At 46.0% G+C, this 20,127-nt stretch overlaps 11 protein-coding genes across 11 annotated transcripts; 4 read left to right on the top strand and 7 right to left on the bottom strand.

The window, feature by feature from the left end:
* Nucleotides 1-90: 90 nt before the first annotated feature.
* Nucleotides 91-2,049, bottom strand: L203_103017 (uncharacterized protein; the record flags this gene model as incomplete). Its single annotated transcript, XM_066212425.1, has 8 exons — nt 91-107; nt 182-462; nt 509-798; nt 846-966; nt 1,013-1,351; nt 1,467-1,517; nt 1,569-1,619; nt 1,775-2,049. 8 exons carry the CDS (start codon nt 2,047-2,049, stop codon nt 91-93), a joined length of 1,425 nt encoding a protein of 474 aa, XP_066068522.1.
* A 510-nt stretch (nt 2,050-2,559) lies between these two features.
* L203_103016 (uncharacterized protein) lies at nt 2,560-4,324 on the bottom strand (the record flags this gene model as incomplete). The annotated part of the gene is made up of 6 exons (XM_066212424.1): nt 2,560-2,824; nt 2,872-3,544; nt 3,589-3,779; nt 3,823-3,850; nt 3,928-3,962; nt 4,050-4,324. The coding sequence occupies 6 exons, from the start codon at nt 4,322-4,324 to the stop codon at nt 2,560-2,562; spliced, it is 1,467 nt and encodes a 488-aa protein (XP_066068521.1).
* A 286-nt stretch (nt 4,325-4,610) lies between these two features.
* Nucleotides 4,611-7,507, bottom strand: L203_103015 (CDK-activating kinase assembly factor MAT1; the record flags this gene model as incomplete). Its single annotated transcript, XM_066212423.1, has 9 exons — nt 4,611-5,216; nt 5,267-5,426; nt 5,476-5,563; nt 5,607-5,956; nt 6,227-6,836; nt 6,880-6,953; nt 7,000-7,152; nt 7,204-7,292; nt 7,337-7,507. The coding sequence occupies 9 exons, from the start codon at nt 7,505-7,507 to the stop codon at nt 4,611-4,613; spliced, it is 2,301 nt and encodes a 766-aa protein (XP_066068520.1).
* A 192-nt stretch (nt 7,508-7,699) lies between these two features.
* L203_103014 (uncharacterized protein) lies at nt 7,700-9,120 on the top strand (the record flags this gene model as incomplete). The annotated part of the gene is made up of 5 exons (XM_066212422.1): nt 7,700-7,772; nt 7,820-7,905; nt 7,953-8,338; nt 8,384-8,511; nt 8,558-9,120. The coding sequence occupies 5 exons, from the start codon at nt 7,700-7,702 to the stop codon at nt 9,118-9,120; spliced, it is 1,236 nt and encodes a 411-aa protein (XP_066068519.1).
* A 469-nt stretch (nt 9,121-9,589) lies between these two features.
* Nucleotides 9,590-9,814, top strand: L203_103013 (uncharacterized protein; the record flags this gene model as incomplete). The annotated part of the gene is made up of 1 exon (XM_066212421.1): nt 9,590-9,814. The coding sequence occupies one exon, from the start codon at nt 9,590-9,592 to the stop codon at nt 9,812-9,814; it is 225 nt and encodes a 74-aa protein (XP_066068518.1).
* Nucleotides 9,815-9,851: 37 nt separating this feature from the next.
* L203_103012 (uncharacterized protein) lies at nt 9,852-10,467 on the bottom strand (the record flags this gene model as incomplete). Its single annotated transcript, XM_066212420.1, has 4 exons — nt 9,852-9,915; nt 9,966-10,167; nt 10,211-10,233; nt 10,277-10,467. 4 exons carry the CDS (start codon nt 10,465-10,467, stop codon nt 9,852-9,854), a joined length of 480 nt encoding a protein of 159 aa, XP_066068517.1.
* Nucleotides 10,468-10,574: 107 nt separating this feature from the next.
* Nucleotides 10,575-12,942, top strand: L203_103011 (uncharacterized protein; the record flags this gene model as incomplete). The annotated part of the gene is made up of 7 exons (XM_066212419.1): nt 10,575-10,738; nt 10,785-10,891; nt 10,936-11,090; nt 11,134-11,293; nt 11,345-12,099; nt 12,151-12,639; nt 12,691-12,942. The coding sequence occupies 7 exons, from the start codon at nt 10,575-10,577 to the stop codon at nt 12,940-12,942; spliced, it is 2,082 nt and encodes a 693-aa protein (XP_066068516.1).
* A 194-nt stretch (nt 12,943-13,136) lies between these two features.
* L203_103010 (uncharacterized protein) lies at nt 13,137-15,018 on the top strand (the record flags this gene model as incomplete). Its single annotated transcript, XM_066212418.1, has 8 exons — nt 13,137-13,176; nt 13,241-13,328; nt 13,412-13,487; nt 13,534-13,632; nt 13,684-13,810; nt 13,862-13,902; nt 13,951-14,818; nt 14,870-15,018. The coding sequence occupies 8 exons, from the start codon at nt 13,137-13,139 to the stop codon at nt 15,016-15,018; spliced, it is 1,488 nt and encodes a 495-aa protein (XP_066068515.1).
* A 210-nt stretch (nt 15,019-15,228) lies between these two features.
* On the bottom strand, nt 15,229-16,199 carry L203_103009 (uncharacterized protein; the record flags this gene model as incomplete). The annotated part of the gene is made up of 4 exons (XM_066212417.1): nt 15,229-15,512; nt 15,571-15,600; nt 15,695-15,710; nt 15,780-16,199. 4 exons carry the CDS (start codon nt 16,197-16,199, stop codon nt 15,229-15,231), a joined length of 750 nt encoding a protein of 249 aa, XP_066068514.1.
* Nucleotides 16,200-16,348: 149 nt separating this feature from the next.
* Nucleotides 16,349-17,730, bottom strand: L203_103008 (uncharacterized protein; the record flags this gene model as incomplete). Its single annotated transcript, XM_066212416.1, has 5 exons — nt 16,349-16,514; nt 16,567-17,056; nt 17,112-17,354; nt 17,437-17,530; nt 17,587-17,730. The coding sequence occupies 5 exons, from the start codon at nt 17,728-17,730 to the stop codon at nt 16,349-16,351; spliced, it is 1,137 nt and encodes a 378-aa protein (XP_066068513.1).
* A 309-nt stretch (nt 17,731-18,039) lies between these two features.
* On the bottom strand, nt 18,040-19,738 carry L203_103007 (GDP-mannose transporter 1; the record flags this gene model as incomplete). Its single annotated transcript, XM_066212415.1, has 9 exons — nt 18,040-18,495; nt 18,541-18,714; nt 18,763-18,831; nt 18,880-18,910; nt 18,979-19,004; nt 19,055-19,143; nt 19,195-19,303; nt 19,387-19,442; nt 19,561-19,738. The coding sequence occupies 9 exons, from the start codon at nt 19,736-19,738 to the stop codon at nt 18,040-18,042; spliced, it is 1,188 nt and encodes a 395-aa protein (XP_066068512.1).
* Between the last annotated feature and the right edge of the window lie 389 nt (nt 19,739-20,127).

Genomic DNA, 20,127 nt, shown 5'->3' with positions numbered 1-20,127 from the left:
AGGGGTACTGGGACGGGTAAAATATCAATCATTCGAGTATGTTGTCAAGAGAGTGTCTTCTGTACAGTGGACAAGCCAAAATGACCTTTATTAATCATGATTCTCACCTGCTTCTCATTACTCAGTATATCATGAACATAAAGACACATCTATAAGATGGCCGCTACACCAAGTAACGCACCAAGGACAATTCCACGGATAGCAATCTCACTTTTTACACTGTTGCCAGCTGACCTAGAGGGCGTATGAGTGCCAACAGTGGTAGCAGTTCCAGACCCTCGAATGATTGTCGAATTGCCGTTACCATTGGGCCGAGTAGGCACGGAGGAGTTGCCAGCAGTAGATCCCCCGTTGTCTTTGAGAGCAGCAAAGCCGATGGCGGCAGGATTGTAGCGGAAAGAGGTGTAGACGTTCTTGAGGAAAGAAGCGCCAACAATCCATTGCACAGGCGATCGGGAGGACCTGAATGGAAATGAGTACAAGTCGCAAAACACGAGGGTAAACTTACAACTGCTGAACAAAGAAAGCACCAGTACACATAGAGGTGTCTGTTGTGAAAGAACCGAGATTCATGTCCGCTTTGCTGATAGTGTACTGTTGGCCACCAAACTGGAGCTTAACCGCAACGTTCGTGTCGCAAGGATACTGATAGTACCCAGAGGCACCAAGGATAGAAGAAGGCAGTGCTTCAGCACCTGGGATCTGAGAGTAGATGGACTCGGCAGTAGCGAAGGGCACTCCGATAAGAGTCGTACCAGTGTCGATAGCGCATTGAGGGTTTCCTCCAAAGGAAGAGCTCTGAAAAAAGTCAAGATGGTACAGCATCCAAAAGCACAACAACTCACAACATCAATTCGGTTGCCTTGGACAGACATGCCTTCGAGGGGAATCCTCCAATAGTCGCGGTCAGAGTCGGCAATGGAGACATAGTTGAGACCGCCATCATACTTGCTGGTGTCGAGACCGCTTTTGACTCATCAGCCATCACACAGAGACAGCTCAAGTTACACACCCAAAGATGATTGCACCACCATCCTGTTCAATCTTCGTCGCCGAGTTGTCGCCTCTGTACCTCTTCATGAAGACGCCCATCTCTGGAGAATCCCAACTGCCAGACTCGACAAGAGTCTGCCACCATGGCTTGGATCCCGAGGAAGCGATTTTGTCAAAAGCTAAACCCATCAGGCCGGAAAGAGGAGCCTTTAGAATATCAGCAGATGTCTCGGTAACGACGGCAAAGGTCTGGCCAGTAACGGTGAAGCCAGCCATCTTGACATCGTCGTTCCCGATATAACCCTCAGCGTCACCAGAGCCATAAGAGATGTTGAAGGGCGTGTTGCTGGTCTTGAAACTGGACGACGCCGAAGGGTCAAATGTGTTTGTCTTTAGACAGAAATCGGCACGACAGTCCTTTCCAGCAACCCAACTGCAAAACACATCAACAAGATCCAACAAACACTACCTACAGGTCTGAAGAGCCAGTATCCATAATAACCAGGAACTGAGAGTTTTGGGATCTATTGGTATGGTCAGTCTCGGATCCGACCATCACTCGCGCGGCCACTCACCCGATCGTCACTTGTCCGCAATAGGATGCGTCAAGGCTGACGTCGACCAGACTGCGCAGAGGTATCAGTTGCTTTTTTCACTCTCATTTGCTCATAAAATAACAGGGTCCACACAGGGGTGGAGAGCGCAGTCGAGAAAATAATAAGCAAAAAAATTAATTAAAAAAAAATCGCCAAGAATACAGCCACCCAAAGCCCCAACTTACTTGACTGTACCAGTCGCTCGGCCCTTGAGGTCCCGCTTTGCCATCTCCTCGAGCCTGTCTCTCCTCAGCATCTCCTTGCCTTCATCATTCAGCAGCGACTCGTATTTGACTCGTAAGCCCTTGGCTTGCCCAATAAGCCAGGCCTGACGCTCATCCAGATAGTCCGAGAACTGACGAGATTTTAAAGCTTGCAGAGGGACATAGTTGTGGGTGTTGGAAGGGATCGCTGTGGCAAGGACAAGCGGGAGGAAGGTGAGGGAGAGGGAGACAAGCATTATTTGGACACAATCTTCGAAAAGAAGAAAGAAAGAAAGAAAGAAAAGAAAAGAGAAAGAAGAGAAAGATATATAAATGAAATACAGCATTGTCCGCCTCTTGGCGTGTCATTTGCGTTCAGGCACGGGTTTAGATGGTTGTACCAAGTAACTAGGAAAAGGGCTGATTACGTAAACCAGTTGCGGACAGATACAATATGCATCATTTGGATATGCTATAAATGCAAGTAAAAGTGTGAGCAAAAGTGTGAGCAAAAGTGTGATCAAGAGTGCCAGCAACAATGAATATAAAAGTGTAAGCAAGAGAAGAGCAGCGTAGAAGCCATTTCAGAACAAAAGAGTAAGGGTATTCTGGCAAAAGAAAAAGTCGGTCACGTGACATTAGATGCTTTTTGAATGGCAGTAATAATATATAAACGATTGGTGGTACAATCATGCCTGTTGGAGAGAAAAATGTTGGGTTGAGGAGGGCAATGCTTTTGTAAAGATGCAGTTGGGGTGATCCTCGCTCTAGGCATCTTGAAACGCCAAAATGACGGCCATGAAGCCCAGTGCAAGTAACATCAAGTGACTGTGACAGGAAGTCACAGTCGAGATACCAGAAGATTTCGAAGAGCTTCTGGACCGAGTGATAGAGGAAGAGTTACCAGGAGAGACTGAAGAACCGCCATGAAGCTCGGCAAAGCCAATAGCGGTAGGGCTATAGCGGAAAGAAGTGTAGACATTCTTGATAAATGAAGCGCCGACAATCCATTGGATGGGAGATCGAGACGACCTACATACTCGAGTCAGATGGCGTCAGGTAAAGATGAGACGACTTGCAGGTCCATGGCGAAAAACGCGCCAGTACACTTTGAAGTGTCCTTGGTAAACGTTCCGAGATTCATGTCGGCATTTGATATCGAGTAGGAGAGTCCTCCAAACTGAAGCGTGACTGAAACAGCGGTATTGCATGGGTACTGGTAGTATCCTTCATACCCGGTAGACGCTCCAATGGGCTCCGAGCCTTTGATTTGGCTATAAATGGCAGACGCAACAGAGGCTGGAACGCCGATAAGCGTCGTACCGGTATCGATGGCACATTGTGGGTTGCCAGAGTTGATACTTGACGTCTTGGTATCTGTCAGCGATGCAAGAGACACACGACTCACAATGTCCACACTCTTTCCCTGTACAGTCATCGCCTCAAGAGGTATCCTCCAATAGTCCCTGTCTGAATCACTGATCGAGATGTAATTGACAGATCCGTTAAACTTGTCGCTATTGAGTCCTCCAAAGATGATCTCTCCACCATTCATCTCTATCCGGTTCGCCGAGGAGTCTCCCCTAAACCTGTTGAGATAGACGCCCATCTCTGGGGAATTCCAGTTTCCAGACGAGGCAAGTGACTGCCAAAAGGGTGTCTCGTCGGAAGATGCGACTTTTTTGAATGCCAAACCCATCAACCCAGAGAGCGGATGGTTAATGAGATTAACTGATGTCGTCGTAACAACCCCTGCAATAAGTCAGCCTCAAACCCACAACGGTTTCTCAACCCACCCAGTGCTTGATCTGGGACGGTGTATCCGGCCATGGACACAGTGTCCTTTCCAACATAACCCTCTGCGCTCCCCGATCCATAAGAAATGTTGAAAGCCTGTCCCGTCGACTGAAAGCTTGACGAGCTCTGTGTCGCATATGTAGGCGTTTGCGCACAAAACAAGGCAGAGCATGAAGACCCGGCGACCCAACTACACCCAACATGAGCAACAGGTCTCTTCACTCTCCGCTTACAGATCCGCCGATCCGGTATCCAGGATGACTAGAAAGTCTTGAGCTCTGTACGAGTCAGTCATGCACATCCATCTTAAACTCACGGTGTCCCTATAGAGACATTACCAGCGTAAGAAGCGTCCAAACCAATGTCGATAAGCCTACGACCTGATTAGCCATTCTCCCAATGTCCATATCGTCGTGCAACACAATCATATCCTCATTGTCACACAACCATAGACACTCACGGTACAGTTCCTGTAGACCGACCTCTCCATCTCTTCTTTTCAAACACACTCTCCTCATCTCGCCGCAAAAGCTGCTGACCTCTCTCATCCAGATGTGCTGCATACTTGTTACGCATCGCCCTGGCTTGGCCCAGCAGCCATGACTGGCGGACGGTAATGTCTTGAGAGTACTGCCTTGCGTGGAGAGCTGTCAGCGGGACATGGAGAGATGAGGAGGCAGACGTTGATAGAGCGACAGCGAGTGCAAAGGGTACAATTGAGAGGATGAGAAGCATGGTGGATGAGGAAGAAGAAGAAGAAGCAAAAGGAAAAGGTTGATGAATGTTGCTTTTAAAACATATTGTTGTATGCTTGACTTGGCATGACTTGGCCCAGGGTCGACTACGGGAAGAGAAAGAAGAAATGAAAAATAAACTGCGGCATCGCTCATCTCCGTCATTATTTATTTATTTATATTTTATTTTATTTAGCAGCAGTCCATGTCGTTCTGCTGCCATAGATAACGATTCACAAGATGAACAAAGTATTCATCGTACAAGAGTGTACAACAATAATGGTAAACTACAATACATCAATTCCTCCATGCATTAGCAGTTGGAAACTCCTGCTCCTAACCATCCTTGTAGCTTTCTCTCTTCCCTCGACCTGCGCAGACGCAGCTTTCCTGTGCACCCTTCCCATGACTTGCTGCTTCCTCATTCTCTTCTTTCCCACAGATGATCCCTGACCTGTGACTACTTGCTCTGCTGCCGAGCCGAGCCGCCAAGAAGCGTCATCGTCGTTTAATCGCAGCTCCCATTTCCGCAACACATCTTGATCGGCTTCAGTGCTACCCGATGCTTCCTCAGCAATGGCTTCGGGAACAGGCGCATGTAATGCCTCCTGCCCTTGGCGAACCATATCGCAAATTCTTGCGGAAAGGTCGTCTATCCTGGCACACGTTTCGTTGTCTTTTGCCGCTTGGTCGTCCGTTTTGCCCTTGTCTAGGCTAGCAGGCGGAATGACTTGGTTGAAGGATGTTGGTGAGGCTCGATCTGTGAGGAAGGTGCCGGTACCCAACGTACTGTACCCATCAGAGAAGGTCGATAGTCGGTCATAGTCATCAAAAGTGTCAAAATGGATGTAGCGAGATTGTACCTCACTCTGTGCCATGCACGGGGTACGAATCTATACCTGTCAGCGGATTATGGCAGCATGGTCTCGTTATGGAGCCGTACATCGGTAAAGACGTCTGATATCCCGTCGTCGCAGACTTTCTCCAATACACGATGGAATAGCGCTGGGGACTGGCACATGGTTCGTGGCGTCGCAACTGGGACAATCCCAGAGATCCTCTCTTCCATGGTATTCTCTTGGGCGGACGGTGAGTGCGGATTGCTGCTGTACGTTGAGCGCGAGCCTGTGTCCGGACATAGAGCAAACTCACCGGTGATGTCGAGAACTCTTCTGGCGACGAAAGATGACTGTATTGACGCCATCCGCTCGAATCATTGCCTGGTCATGCTTTACAAACACTTGATAATGGTCAATGGCGTCCATATGACAGCAAAGACAAACCTCTGTCGAGACCTCTCTCCAGCTCCGCTTTGCCTACACTGACACTCATTGCCTTGCCCATCACCACAGACAGGTGCGGTTCAGGCGTGGATCTCCTTGCCATTGCGATTCTCCTTGCAGGCGAAGGCCTTGTCAATGTACTCTTTGGTTCATCTTCAGACACGGCAGGTCGTCGAAAAACCCATTCCAAGGTCGAAGGGCCTGCTTGGGCATTGTTTGAATTGCTAAAGTTGTTTGCGCAAGGCGAAACCATCGACAAGGTAGGGTGAGAGGCTGCTTTGACAGGAGTTATCGCAAACCTTGGTGGGCTGTTCTTTGCAGTCAATGGCCTGGAGGTAGCACCCTGGGTACTGAGTTTCGGAGTCATGGCCACAAGCCGACAAGAAGAGAAGAATACGAGATGCGGCTGGTTGCCTGCGATCAGGTAGACGGTGGTTCATACGCCGAGTTGGCGATATTGCAGAGAGACGAATATGATAGAAAAAGTGTATAATCAAGATATAAAAGAAGAAACAAGTTGATGGTATGGGAAAAATATTGTGACGTTGGAAAAAAATCCCTACCACACACTAGGCACGCAACAAAGCTGAGTACATGAGGAATACAATGTCTATACCAACGGTTCAACTCCTAGTCCTTCTACGGCGCTCTTAATCTCCATCTCCCAAAACTGTCCCAAGTTGAATGCACCTCCTCTCACCTTGTCGTCTCTGTTTTCGCGCACAAACAGCACACCCGACCGTCTGTCCACATAGTCTTGTTTGAGGTGATACCAATCGATCCAAGGAGCAATGTTTGGGTTGGAATATGGTATAGGTACATAGGGACCGTTGTATGATGGTGATAGAGGAGAGTGTTCAATCTTTGATTCCTGAGTGGTTGGATCAGTAGGCCGAGTAGCTTGTTCCAACATCTTCCTTCTTGCGTCTTTGGCCTCCGCCGCTTGCCGTTCGATTTCCTTCACTTTGCGGGTATCGCCTCGAGCTAGTGTTTCTGTAATTTGGGCCTTGACTTTATCATCCTCTATTTTCTCTTTCCTATCATATTCTTCAATCAACCGCATACGTTCAGCTCGCACACGACGCTCAAGCTCATCGCGTTGAGATTGAGACATGTTTTCCTCTGCTAACTTCTGCTTGTTGGCTTGTATAACAGTGGCGTTTTGACGCTGCCATTGTGCTATGCGCTCTTCAGTCTGGGGGACTTCAACTTCGTTCAAGAGGTTGAACGCTGTTGAAGTGTCAGACATGTGCAGGTTGAAATAACAGCCTACCTAAATCTTCCACCAACTCGAGGTAATCGTCATATTCTCTATCGTTTGGAAAGTCTTCTCTTCGCTTGTTGAATCTATCTGGCATCGGTTTGTTTCTTATCAACCAAGTGGCCAGCTTACATATCAGCCATACGCCGTCTCACTGAGACTTCCTTTTCAACTTGCAAGTCCTCAAACGTTTGATGGGCAAAGTTGACTTTACGCAAGATGCGATTACACTGAGGACATGGTTCAGGCCCAAGAGTAAAAAGTCGATCTATACACGATTCGCACCTGCAGCACTTTAGTATTGTTTCCAACATTTCTGCAGATACAGTGCCATACATTTTGTGATAGCAAGGAGAGACCAACAGGCGGAGATTCTTGTTAAACTGTCGGTCTGTATGGCATACGGGACAGACATCTTGTTCAGTCTATGGTAGGTTAGCCTTGCTTCAATACGCAGATAAATATCTACTCTAAACTCAGCCACTCTTTTACTTGGATCTCTAACCCCAGCGACGTAGAGATAACTTTCATCGCTATTCTTTCCACCAGCGCCTGATTTTTTGTAAGTGGCTTTTGAAGAGGAGACGGCTGGACGGCGTTGAACTGGTTGTACAACTTTTCTTATGACTGGCTTGGACATTTGATGTTCTGAGAGTTTAAAAATAATGAAAGATGATAAATAATAGTGAGAGTGATGGAGATGGTCTTATCTCCGCTTAGCGCGTCACTCTTCTAAGGCGTCTTTCATTCATTATTTCTCATCTACATTTATTCTTTATCTTTTAACCAATTGTTTGAGAGAGTTGACTGCCAGTCCTCCTCGCTCCAAGTAATGTCTGCTCCAGAAATCCATCAACTTTCTTTGGGTCCCCTCACGGGCGTTGCTTTCAGTCCAGACAGGACACGTAAGTCTTCATTTACCTTCAACGCAGCTTTAACTCATATCACGCAGAGGTTGCTGTCGCCCCAAATTCCAACCAAGTACAGATATACCAAAAAATTGGAGGTGAATGGGTCCACAAAGATACACTTGCGGAGGTGCGTTCATCGTAATATGGCTTGGTTCTAACTGATACCTCCATAAGCACGACAAACTCATCACTGCCATCTCATGGGCTCCCAACACAAACCGTATCGTAACTTGCTCTCAGGACAGGAACGCATATGTGTGGACACCTACCGATTCAGGCTGGAAACCTGCTTTGGTCTTGCTACGTATCAACAGGGCTGCAACTTGCGTCAAATGGTCCCCCAACGAGGACAAGTTTGCTGTCGGAAGTGGCGCAAGAGCTATCGCCATTTGTCATTTTGACGAGGAAAACAATTGGTGGGTATCTAGGCATATTAAAAAGCCTTTGAGATCGACTGTCTTGTCGATCGACTGGCACCCCAACAATGTGCTTTTGGCTGCTGGTACTGCGGAGGCCAAGGCATATGTGTTCTCCGCTTTTATCAAGGGTGTGGACAAAAAGTAGGCCAATAATAAGACTGTGATATACATTGCTGATTGATTTAGACCTGAACCTACTTTGTGGGGCGAGCGGTTGCCCTTCGGTACTATTTGTGGCGAGTTCAAGAGCCCTGATAGTGGTTGGGTGCACAGCGTAGGATTTTCACCTTCTGGTGATGTTCTTGGCTTCGTTGGTGCGTATCAAAAGCAAGAACAGATGCTTTTATTGATATCAATCAGCCCACGATTCCTCTCTCACCGTTGTTTATCCCTCCGGCCCCGACGCTCCCCCGGCCGCGCAATGTGTTCTTCGCCTTCCCTCTCTTCCCCTCATTGATTTGACCTTTATTTCTGAATCCGCTATCATCGCTGCTGGACATGACTGTCAACCTATCCTTTTTACCGGTTCTCAATCTGGTTGGGCTATTTCTCACTCCTTGGATGACCCCGCCCAGGGCGGCTCCAGACCTCTAACGCCTTCCGCTACTGGGGCTCGTACTGGCGGTGTCGGCAGACTTGGAAACAATGAAGCGTTCAATATGTTTAAAGCTGCTGATTCCAAGGGTCAACGAGGAGCTTCTTCCGGCAACGGTCCCACCTCAGCTGGACTCACTGCTGTTGGGCCTGACGGTCTGTTACTGACAGTACACCAAAACACCATCACTTGGGTGGAGCCTTACCAATGGGCCGAGGACGGACAAGCGTGTAAAGTTAGCACGGCTGGTAAGGACGGTAGATTGGTCATTTGGCCGGTCTCTACCAAGGGCGGTTTGGCTTCAAAATTTTCTGGGCTACAGGTTTAAAGAGAACAGATGGCTGGGTTGTAGCAGACATTGCGATGTCTTGTGATATAACATGAAAGGTTTGACCATATGATTCTACGAACAAGGGACTTTTGCGATGTTTACCAATTGACACATCCTTTTACTACTTTCAATGGGGTGAAAGGGAATTAGCTGATAACTCAATTGCCCGTTTGTTTGCAGCTCATCTCTATGCTAGGATGAAAGCAGCAAAATGTCGTCGGATGAATACGCTGCTTTACCGACTTTTACGAAGACTTGATGGCCATGACTCATCTCCTTTCTTCGCTTGAAATTGGTGGAACGTTGACATGAGAAGGCTGGAGCTGTCAACGCTATATAAGCTGAGCCATAATCATATATAATTCCCAAGCACAAGTTTCAGAAGCATCAAAATAAACCTTTGACCACCACTCAATTCCTCTATCACCGACTCTTGTACTTTTTTCACAACACTACTGCAAACATCATGGGAAGAGACGGGAAAAAGCCTCACAAGTCAAAAAAAGAGAAGAAGGCTGAAACTCAGCTGGCCAAAATACAGCAATTTAACAAAACTCATGGCAAACCACCAGGTAAAAGGAAGCAAGATACTGGAGACGTCGTAGATAAGGATGAAAGTGCACCCAATCTGAAAAAGAATAATGACCAGCAGGGGTCTGAGCCTGTAGAGGTGAAAGGTTCAAATAAATGATGAAGATGAATGCATATACGCTCAGCGTATATCTGTTTCATGCTGTACTGGTTTCACTCGTCACCTGTTCGTTCAGAGGTGGGAAGTTGTTCAACTTTTCTCTGCATATTGTCAGCTATATATACTTGCATTCGAGAAAGGTAAAACCTGCGTTCTCACATCCCATATATCCTCGCTACTTGCTCCTACTCTTCTCTTGGCCCACCATTCTGCCCGCCGCTTGACCCACAGCTCTCTTTTTCCCTCTGGATCTTCAGATTTTAGAGACATGCAGTACTTGAAGTCTTGAAACTTCCAACTACAATCACGAAACTCTCCATGGCGATAGAAATTTCGAAGTTGAGGCATAAGAGCTGGACAGATCAGTATAAGTAGTAAATATGTATTTGAACATACCATAGCACATGAGAAACTCATCCCTGCAAGAGTCAGCTCAGAACACAAGGATCCTATACGTACAACAATCTCATACAACCTGGTACTTGTTCCACAGTGGAATACTGTCTTTCCTGGTACTCCATCTCATCTTTGAGGACAGCTTCGAGCTTGCTGACAGTAGAGATAGATGAGGATGCTTGTGGCTTTGGATGAGTTTTTTCCACTGCCACGTCTGCTGCTTTTGACCAAGACCCAAAGAATGAAGAAAACGGCATGGTGAATATGGAAATTAAAATGAATAAAAGAATTTAACGATATTTTTATTATTTTAAACATTTGCGTCTCTATCTTCATTTTCTTATTCTTTTATCATTTTCAAACAATGTCACTTCCCGGCACAGAGACTATACGTATCAGGCGACCCAATCCAGCGCCAACAGCAGTTGGCCAAAATAAAGAAGTAGAGAAAAAGGATGAATTTGGAAACGTCTTGCCCATAGGCTGGAAGAGACGGCATCAAGGACTGCTGCAGGATCAAGTTGCAAGGTGGGTTGAAGAGAGATGGGTATGAAATGGCTGACAGCTCTGTAAGAGGCCGCCGAGGACCGTTTGTGCCGTCGTTGTCTTTGGCTTTTCGGATATTGCTCCTCATAAGGACAGCAGGCGCCATGTACAACATTATCGCAGACTGCGATGAAGGTATCACTCTTGACCAGGAGAAGAATCGGGCTAAGCATTCAAAGTGTTCAACTTTTTCGAGCCTCTGCATTACTTTCAGTATAACTCTGGCTTCCAGACATGGGAACTATCGCCTCAATTTGCAGTGAGGAGCTGGTTTTACATTCTGCTTCATTGGCCGTTAGCCCACCTGGGACCCAAGTTATTACGGCTTGACAAGGTAAGAACTGGCATGATCAAGGTCTTTGTTGATTTCATCCTAGCGGCCAGCGTTCTTTGCGCTTCGAATGTCCCTTGGTGCCATCTGCTCCTTTTGCGAGGCTCGCTTCTTTAGAGCAGTTGCGGGAGCAATAAACGATCGTGTAGCCCGCTATTTGCTCGTTATCATGATGCTCAGCGCCGGAATGTGCTATGCCAGCGTCGGTTAGTCGCGGCGATGTGGAACGCAGGTACGAAGGATTAACATGAACTTAGCCTTCTTACCCTCATCATTCGCAATGTATACTACCATGCTGGCATCTTCGTTTTGGCTTGAACCGGCCAACTCTACGCCTCGAGGAACAGCGAGAGCCTATCGAGCGACATTTTGTTATGCCCTTGGCGCTATTGTTGGCTGGCCTTTCAGCGCAGCGTTGGGGATCCCGTTCGTGTTTGAACAGCTCTTTGTGGGCGCTGGAGAAATCATTCCAAAACAGATGACAGGGAAATGGACTGCTAAAAGATTCGATACTATGATCAAGGCGGTCAGTCTAAGCGCCTTGATTGCTGTCCCAGTATACTTGGTTGATTCTTGGGCCTATGGACGTTTGAGTTTTCCCGCCCTCAACATCGTCACCTATAACCTTTTCTCTGGAAACGGTCCCGACTTGTATGGTACTTCACCATCTACATTTTATCTCGCCAATCTGTTCCTCAACTTCAACATCTTTTTGCTTTTTGCTCTGGTTTCACTTCCTGCTCTGGCGGTCACTTATATGTATGATTATAGACGTTTGGGCAAGACACAAATGGCGCCGAAGGAAGGCGAGACGAGCCCCTATATGTTGATGACTTTGCGACTGGCTCCTTTTTATATTTGGCTCACAATCCTCACAGCTCAGAGCCACAAAGAAGAGAGGTTCTTTTTCCCTGCCTACCCTCTTTTGTGCTTCAATGCTGCAGTTACGATTTACTTGATTAGAGGCTGGTTGGAGCAAGGGTACGTTTACTTGACGAAATCCCCTTATAACGTGAGTCATCGCTATATCGTCTATGTGTTGTCATTTGACTTGATATGATAGGCTGGACGGACTTCCATCTTTTCCGGCTTCACCTTGCTTGTCGTGTTCCTCCCCTCGCTCTTGTCTATCGCGCGCATTTCTGCAATCTTTCAATTCTACCACGCACCGTTTGACATTGCTCATCACTTTCAATATCAAACTCTCCCTGCCGTCTTAATGTCTCTTGGGTATAAACCTATTCCACTTCCTGAGAGTTACAAACCGTACGGCAAAGAAGAATTCGAAATTCGATGGGATTTAAGCCCTCTTCAAGATATGGAACAGCCAATCACGCTTTGTTATGGAACAGAGTGGCATAGATTCCCATCGTCTTATCTTATTCCCAAAGGAGTGCAGGTCTTCTTTATCCAAACTGATTTTGATGGGATGATGCCCAGAAGATGGAAGGAAAGTGGATCCGCAGGAAGGTGGCCTCGTAGTGAGACTAGGGCTATCAGAGCCGGGCGGTTCAACGGGGAAAACATGGCCTCTTTCGAGCCTGGAACATTTGTGAGTCTGTATACATACTAGAGTCGAGAATGCTAAAGGTTTTTATGGCAGATTGATCCTAATGAGTGTACATATCTGGTCGCTCTATCTCTTCCATCTCAAAAGGTTACGGAGCTTGAGCCCGACTGGACCAACCATCGTGATTGGGAGCGAGAGTTTTGCAAGCCTTTCCTAGATGCCAGTAGCTCTGCCTGGTGGTCTAGGTTGTTCCATTTTCCTGGGGGATTATTGTCAAGCGGAAGAGTATCTGGGGATTATTGCCTGTTGCGCCATAAGGGACAGGTTAAAAAGACGCCGTTGTAATCGCATTGAGTATACCTCTAAACAAACCATTGAAAAGTACCATACATAGGACGCATTTTAAAAGATTTCAATGTAGACAATAAACCAAAAGCCACTTATCGGTGAACGCCGCCCATTACATCGCCGCTGACATCCAAGTGCCATTTGTTTCGAATGCTTTCATCTTATTCTATCTTTTTTAATTTACATTGATAATGTTTCTGGCAACAGCAAACCCTTATGACGAGCTTGTGGGCAAGTACTTGATCTCTCTTATATCATCTATCTCTTCTGCTGACGTTCTTACCTGGACGATAAGCAAAAGCCACCGATGAGAATCTCGCCTCTGAGGATTGGGCTCTCAACATGGAACTCTGTGATAAAGTCTCTGGTGAAGGACAGAATGGGTAAGCCTGAAATGGCTCCTCTACATGCTTTGATAGGTCTATGAAAGGGAGCTGAATTGACATGTTTTCGTTGGGTCTGGCAGAGCTAGACAGGCTGTAGCTTCGTTGCAAAAACGGTTGGCACATCGAAATCCCAACGTACAATTGTATGCCCTCGAAGTGGGTTCCGTTGCGTCGCTGAGTGAGCCTTACTGATATATCTTAGCTTGCCAATTCTCTGGCTCAAAACTGTGACAAAAATCTTCTTGGAGAACTTTCCTCGCGTAATTGGACATCTGCTCTTGATCGATTGATAAACGATCGCGTAGGCGGCTTCAATAACTTGTAGGTTTTCCAACTAACGACCAATGGATAGGCGACAGCACTGCCAGTAAAGAAAAAGTCTCTCAGGTTTGTTAAGGCTTGGGCAGAGCAATTTGAGAGTACTGGAGATCCTAATTTGGGTCTCATGGGTGAGCTCTATGACCAGTTGAGAGCCAATAGTAAGTATGAAATTTGATAGGTAACTATGAATACGCTGATATCTTTATAAGATCACATCTTTGATGAACCCGAGCCAACACCTGAGACTGCGGTAGGTAGAAAGCAATGCATACGGGAATAAAAGCTAACAGAATACTAGGAGGAATTGCGCCGCAGACAAGAAGATGAAGAACTTCAAAGAGTACTCGAGATCTCCAAGCAGGATAAAGGTGGTCGTTCTGGGTACCCTCACCAGTCCCCGGCAGGTCAACCCTCGTCCTCTACTACTTATCCGAGCACTGGCTCTTCTGCGCCCACTGCTCAAGCTCCTTCTCAACCACAAATACAACCTCCACAGCAAAATTTGCCTAACCAGCAGCTTGGGTATATTCCCCAACCGCAAGGCATGTATCCTCCCCAAGCCACACAGCCTGGGTATGCCTATCCATCGCCGTCCACTCAGCCTATACAATCTGGATACAGTGTGCAACCTCAGTCTGGCCAGTCTGCGCCTAACGGATACATCAGTCAACCTCAGCCCAGCGGACCTGTCCAAACTGGATATGCTCCTCAGCCGCAGAGAATTTACTCTCCCCAACCTCTTGAGCCTGAGCTCCCAAGGTTGGATATCAACACTGCTACTCGTGTACGAGCTATCTATCCATTTACTGGACAAGAGTTAGGAGAGCTCGACTTTGAAAGAGGAGACATAATTAAGGTGTTGGACAGAGGCTTCAAAGAGTGGTGGAGAGGTGCGTGTAACGGCAAGATTGGCATATTTCCCGTCACCTACGTCGAACCTCTTCCAGAGCTTTCACCAAAAGAGTTGCAGGAAGAAGCACAAGAGGAGGCCAAAGTTTTCGCCAGTCTGGGACTTGTTGATCAGCTTTTGCAAACGCTGAAAGGCATTGATCCATCTAGGGGACATAGGTTGGATGACCAGCCAGAGATTGAGGAAATGTACCAAGCCAGTGTAGCGTTGCAAAGTCAGATCAGTGCTTTGATCAAGAAATATTCTGATCAAAAAAGTGAAGTCATCGTGTCAAATGTTTTTTGGGTTAGGCTAATACACACTGTAGCTGAACTTGAGCACATGAACGCCAATTTCATCAAAGCCATCAAACAATACGAAGAGCTGAGAAATGGTCCTGTCTACTTTCCGAATCCGAATCCAAACCCAAACCCAAACATGAATGATCCACTCGCTCATCCGCCTAGAGAATATTGAAGACTTGAAAAATCATGATTTGTGAGATAATGCGATTCACCTGGAAGAATGCAGATAGCGGATTGACTGTGAAAGCTGAAAGCGTTTCAGCTAGTTGTACAAATGTTAGCTAGAGCTAGTTTTCTATGTTAACAGGATAGGAGCCGCTTTGAAAATGATGTCAATTTCATGCAACAACTAAGAAACTTTCTACATCCCAATTGGGTTGTATCAATCGCCTTGTACATATTCCGAATACAAATCTCCTTCCTCTTGCCTTGGATATACTGCCCCATTCCCATCGCCTTCCCCGTCCTCCTCATGAGCTGCGCTCCCATTTCCTGTCTGCCCATTCCCACCTGTTCCTGCTCCGCCGTCCCTAGGAACAATATCGATGAGAAAATCAAACATGTCGCTATAAGCGATTGCAGCGGCCACATCTGACTTTTGGAGTGTTCTGCGTTTGTGTGACTCGGCGATCAACCATGCGCGACAGGTGAGTTCGGAGATGAATACTACAAACGAATGTCAGTCTCAAGTAATAGAAAGGGTACGAAGAAGATGAGGGCATACTTTCACAGGCCTTGGAGAATATTATAGGGGCTAACATGTATCAGCATGGTCTCTAGATGAGCCATCCGCCCCGTCTATTTGAGAAGAAGCATGGGGAAACAGGGACCACTCATAAAAAATTTACCTTCGGCAGAAATCATCTATGGTTTCAAGGACGTTTATGAGCAACAGAACAGAGATGAATTTTGTGTTTTATTTTGAATACTCACTCTGACAATTTCATCGCTCTTCATCACCTTTTTTATCCTAGCCAGCGGTAGATTGTAGCTTTTCCAATCCGGCTCTTCCCCTTCCACAGTATCCATCTGTCTTGTCCAAAAAGCCTCTAGAAATGTATCAAGGTCTTGATGAGGAGAAATCATAGGACCTGCCGTTAGTGGTGGATTGCATTCCTCTGTTACTTGTAGAACAGGTTGGACTAGAAACTGTTGTGAGACAGCGCTAGGCGCAGGTCTTTCATCGTAAGCCGATTTCCCATGATGAGGTGGTTGAGCATAATGACTTGGCGCATCTGGCTCGGGAAAGTCTTCACTGTTTGAATTAGAGACAGAAGACAAGCTGGGCGAATCGTGATTAGATGTATTGTGATTTGGATGATGTTGTTGAGGGAGAAAGTAGGGGGGATTCATTATATACAAGGTAGAGATATAGCATGTAAGAATCAAAAAGTTTCTGCTGTTACAATCAGAAAGTGCTGAAAGAGCGGCCATCTAAGAAGCCGGATGAAATATTACGTAATATCGGCTACAAGGACAAAACTCATATGTTACATGTCATACTAGTCTCTGCCAGTAAGTGGCCCTCCAGCAGCCTTGGCCAGATCATTTTGAAGTTTTTGCCTCTTGCTTACACGCTCCTCTCTTTGTCTATCGCGTTCTCTCCTTCCAGGCTGTACATCTTCATTGTCGTCGTCACTGTCTGAATCACCTTCTCTGCCAAGCATACTAGACATACAACATCAGCTTCTTGCTATGGATACGACCTGAGACAGCAAACATTTCTTCAATGAATTTGCCTGCAGCTTTGTATGAGAACTCTGATTCTCGATACCCCCATCTCCATTCAATTAACCCTCCTTCCGCCTGTCCATTAGGCCCAGGTTCTTTAATCTTTTCGAGATATGACTGCCTAGCAAGCAAGTCAAGGTATCTGTCCAGTGTCAGAGGAGGCTCAGTAACGTCTTTGGACACATAAGGTAAGACAGTGTCACGATGAAGGTTGAACCGTCGAAGGAGAGCGTGAAGATGATCATCCGAAACGACTCGCCCAAGACACATAATGATCGATAGGATAACGGTTCGGATACCGAGCAAGCCTACATGACCGGTAACGCCACCATCGCCCTTATCCCATCGAATGAGTGCGCCAGAGTCTTCATCTTCAACCTCATCTTGCACATCATGGTCAAAGGCGAAAGGCTCAGCCATGATTTTGATGGTTTCGGAAGGCAAGATAGACTGTAGCACATAAACTCTGGTACCGGCTTCTAAGTTGTATTTACATGAGCTCATAGGAAGAAAATTGTTGACATTTAAACTTGCCTTTTCTTGTCTTTTGCGTAGTGGTTGTCTCTTCACCTTCAGCTCCCTCTTCAATAGCAGCCAGCCCCCCATCGGCTAGAGGCCGTCTTTGGTTTCCTGGATTTTGAGTCTGAGTATGTATTTCTTGGACCTCTCCTTTCCCTCGCGGTCTAGTTTCGCAAAGTTCACATCCAAATGTGTCGCGCAAAATGGCTTGAGCTCTGTCAAATACAACATTCCATGATCGTGAGTTGTTGGGAAGAACTGTTGTTTCATCATCACGTCCAAATCGCAAGGATTTAAAAGCCGTCCATCAGCAAAGAAAAAGACGAAGGAAAGTATCAACCTTGCTTGATAACTTCAGTACGTCGAATCGGCATTCGTTTATATTCTTGAAAAAGCGCCAGACGCACAAGTACTCCCGCCTTGGCTTCAATATCCTGAAAGCATACCATGTCAACAATAGAACAAACATGTTGGCAGAGCATATTACAACCTTTTCAGCCAATGAACCGCTATTCCCAGTAGCAACATCATCTCCGTAACCTTCATGATCAGACTCAACCTGGGCAGCCGCTGTCTCTTTGCCCTTTCCTTTCCTCTGAGTTGCCTGAGATGCTTGCTTGCTCCGTGCCGGCATCTTTGTTCAGATAAAAATGAAGAATAAACAGAAATGAAACAATTGATACATGCGAATCAATGTTTTTAAATAAAGCGTCCTTGCGAAATCTATCCAAGAAAAAAGGATTACGTAAACGAATAACGGGTTACTTCACTGCTGGATTATGCGATAAGATTACGCAATAAGCCAAGCCATAATCAGCACCAGCAAGCAAGTTCAAGACTCTTCAATACTGAGTGGCTAAGGAAACCGCTTCGATATGTTGTGATGTATAGAAAAGACTTTACCATCGCTTCTGCTCATTTATCCCTGCCAGGTCTATATTGCTCATGGTCTGCCTCCAGCCGCTCTTGCCTGCTTAGCCTTTTCCACCTTGGCTTGATTAGTCTTTGCTATGGCATAAACAATGCCAGCTAAACCTCCGACTGCAATTGCAAAGACATTGCCAAAGTTGGCGGGATCGCCAAAGAAAAGGATACCGCTAGCGGCCACGGGCAACTTGTTGAGAGCTCCGACCATGCTGTAAGTGGTAGATCCAGTGATTCTAACACACCAAGCTGTTGAGTAAGAGATGAACACAGCAGCAGCGCCGGAGAACGCCATGGCGGACAAGAGAAGAACTCGGTTCTCAGCGGGGAAGTTGAGTGCAAGAGATTCAGATCCCCAGTCTTCAATTACAAGAGAAAAGATGACGAGAATGGGAACAGAAAGGATATTGTTGTAGTACATGGTGTCCCAGTCCTTGAAGCCAGTAATCTTGATGCGTTTGCGCATAAAGAGAACCTTGAAAGGATTAGCTACAAGACGCTGAAAATCGAATAAACATACATAGGCTGCAGAAACAAGACAATTGAGTGCCATCCACATGTAACCGATATTCAAGCCTCCAATAGTAGCAGAAGGTCCAACAACAATTTCAAGTCCAGTTATGGGATCAAGTTCAGGCTTCTTGGCCCAGACAGAGGTGATGTCGGACCAGGCAGCAATGATAGATGAGCCAACCTACAGAATGTCAGATTGGACTGGTCGCTTTCAGATATAGAGACTTGCCATAAGAGCAAAGGAAGCCAGAGTCAGACCTGTCACTTTTCCGTTGAACATGAAAACTTCGCCATAAGCCTATACGATGGTTTATTATTATTTTACCGTCATTAATGTAAAACTCACAATTAAGATAATAGTCAAGTTTTTGAAAATACTGCCGAATAATATGGTCAGGAGATGGGTCTTACATGGCTATAGTTGACGCCGAATGTGAAAGCTTACGTGTAGACAGGGATAGATAAGAATTGCTAATTTTCTGTTAACACGAATCGCTTCGTATTGGGTGATGCCAACTTACTAAAGCTTTGGACCCAGTGTGTATAACAGCGACAAGCAGCGTAGATATAGGCCACCATTTCTTAGCATCATTCTTGTCAAAGTCACGGACTAGAGTCTTTTCAGTTTGAGCGCCTGTAAATCAATGTCCAAAAAACTTGCAAGTGATGAAACCCAGCCTCTTGACCGTTGACACAGCCAATACACAGACACCAGATTGAATTGCTAGCAAAAGAAAAGTCATTGTAAAGTGCGCGCCCGACACGACATACTATACGGAAAAGATTAACAAGGATCCAGCGGTATGTCATTCCCAAAATGAAATGAGAACGTCCAGCTTGAAAAGTTACATACCTTGTTGACAACAGTCATCATTATACTGGCAACACAATATGACAAGATGGGAAGAGCTAACATGGAATATATCAGTTTGTTACTTGCTACATTTAGATACTATGAAAAGGTCTCTGGAGACATTACATCCCCATCTAAGTCTTGATCCTTCAGCGACCAAAAAAAGCAGCTCACCCTGCTCTCTGCCAGTAGGCGCTCCCTCTTTCTGGCCTATATCTTCCTTTTCTTTACTCTTGTCTCCACGTCCGCCCATATCCCTCAACAAAGTCGAGGTTATATCATCCTTGCCATAGCTGAGCGGAGGCGTTATTGGACGAGAAACGTTTGGTGTGGGGACAAACGGCTTTGACATGTTTTCTTCTCTTCTTTTCGGTTTCTCCTTCTTCTTCAAGTATATAGAATGAAGGAATGGAAAAATGAGATAAAAAAAAAGGAAAAAAAAAGAAAAAAAAACCACAGGGAAAGAAGATCTAAACTGTGGAAATTTAAGTTTTAGACTGGATATCCGTCCTAAAAAATCGAAAATGTCGGCTTTTTATCCCAAATAATACTGAAGCTGATTATTTATACTGGTAATGGATACAATCTAGTGTACATCTCTGAAAATGCTAATGGTGCGATATACACACCCTAATGATCCTGGATGCTGAATATCTATGCTACTTTTGTGCTGTTTCTAATTGTGATATGTTTTCTAGGATCTGGCAATGTAAAAGATGCCAAATGGCGCAGAATGTGCCC

Source organism: Cryptococcus depauperatus, chromosome 3 (assembly GCF_001720195.1).
Source record: "Cryptococcus depauperatus CBS 7841 chromosome 3, complete sequence".
NCBI classification, from domain to species: Eukaryota; Fungi; Basidiomycota; class Tremellomycetes; order Tremellales; family Cryptococcaceae; genus Cryptococcus; species Cryptococcus depauperatus.
This window is presented reverse-complemented; position numbering and strand designations above follow the sequence as displayed.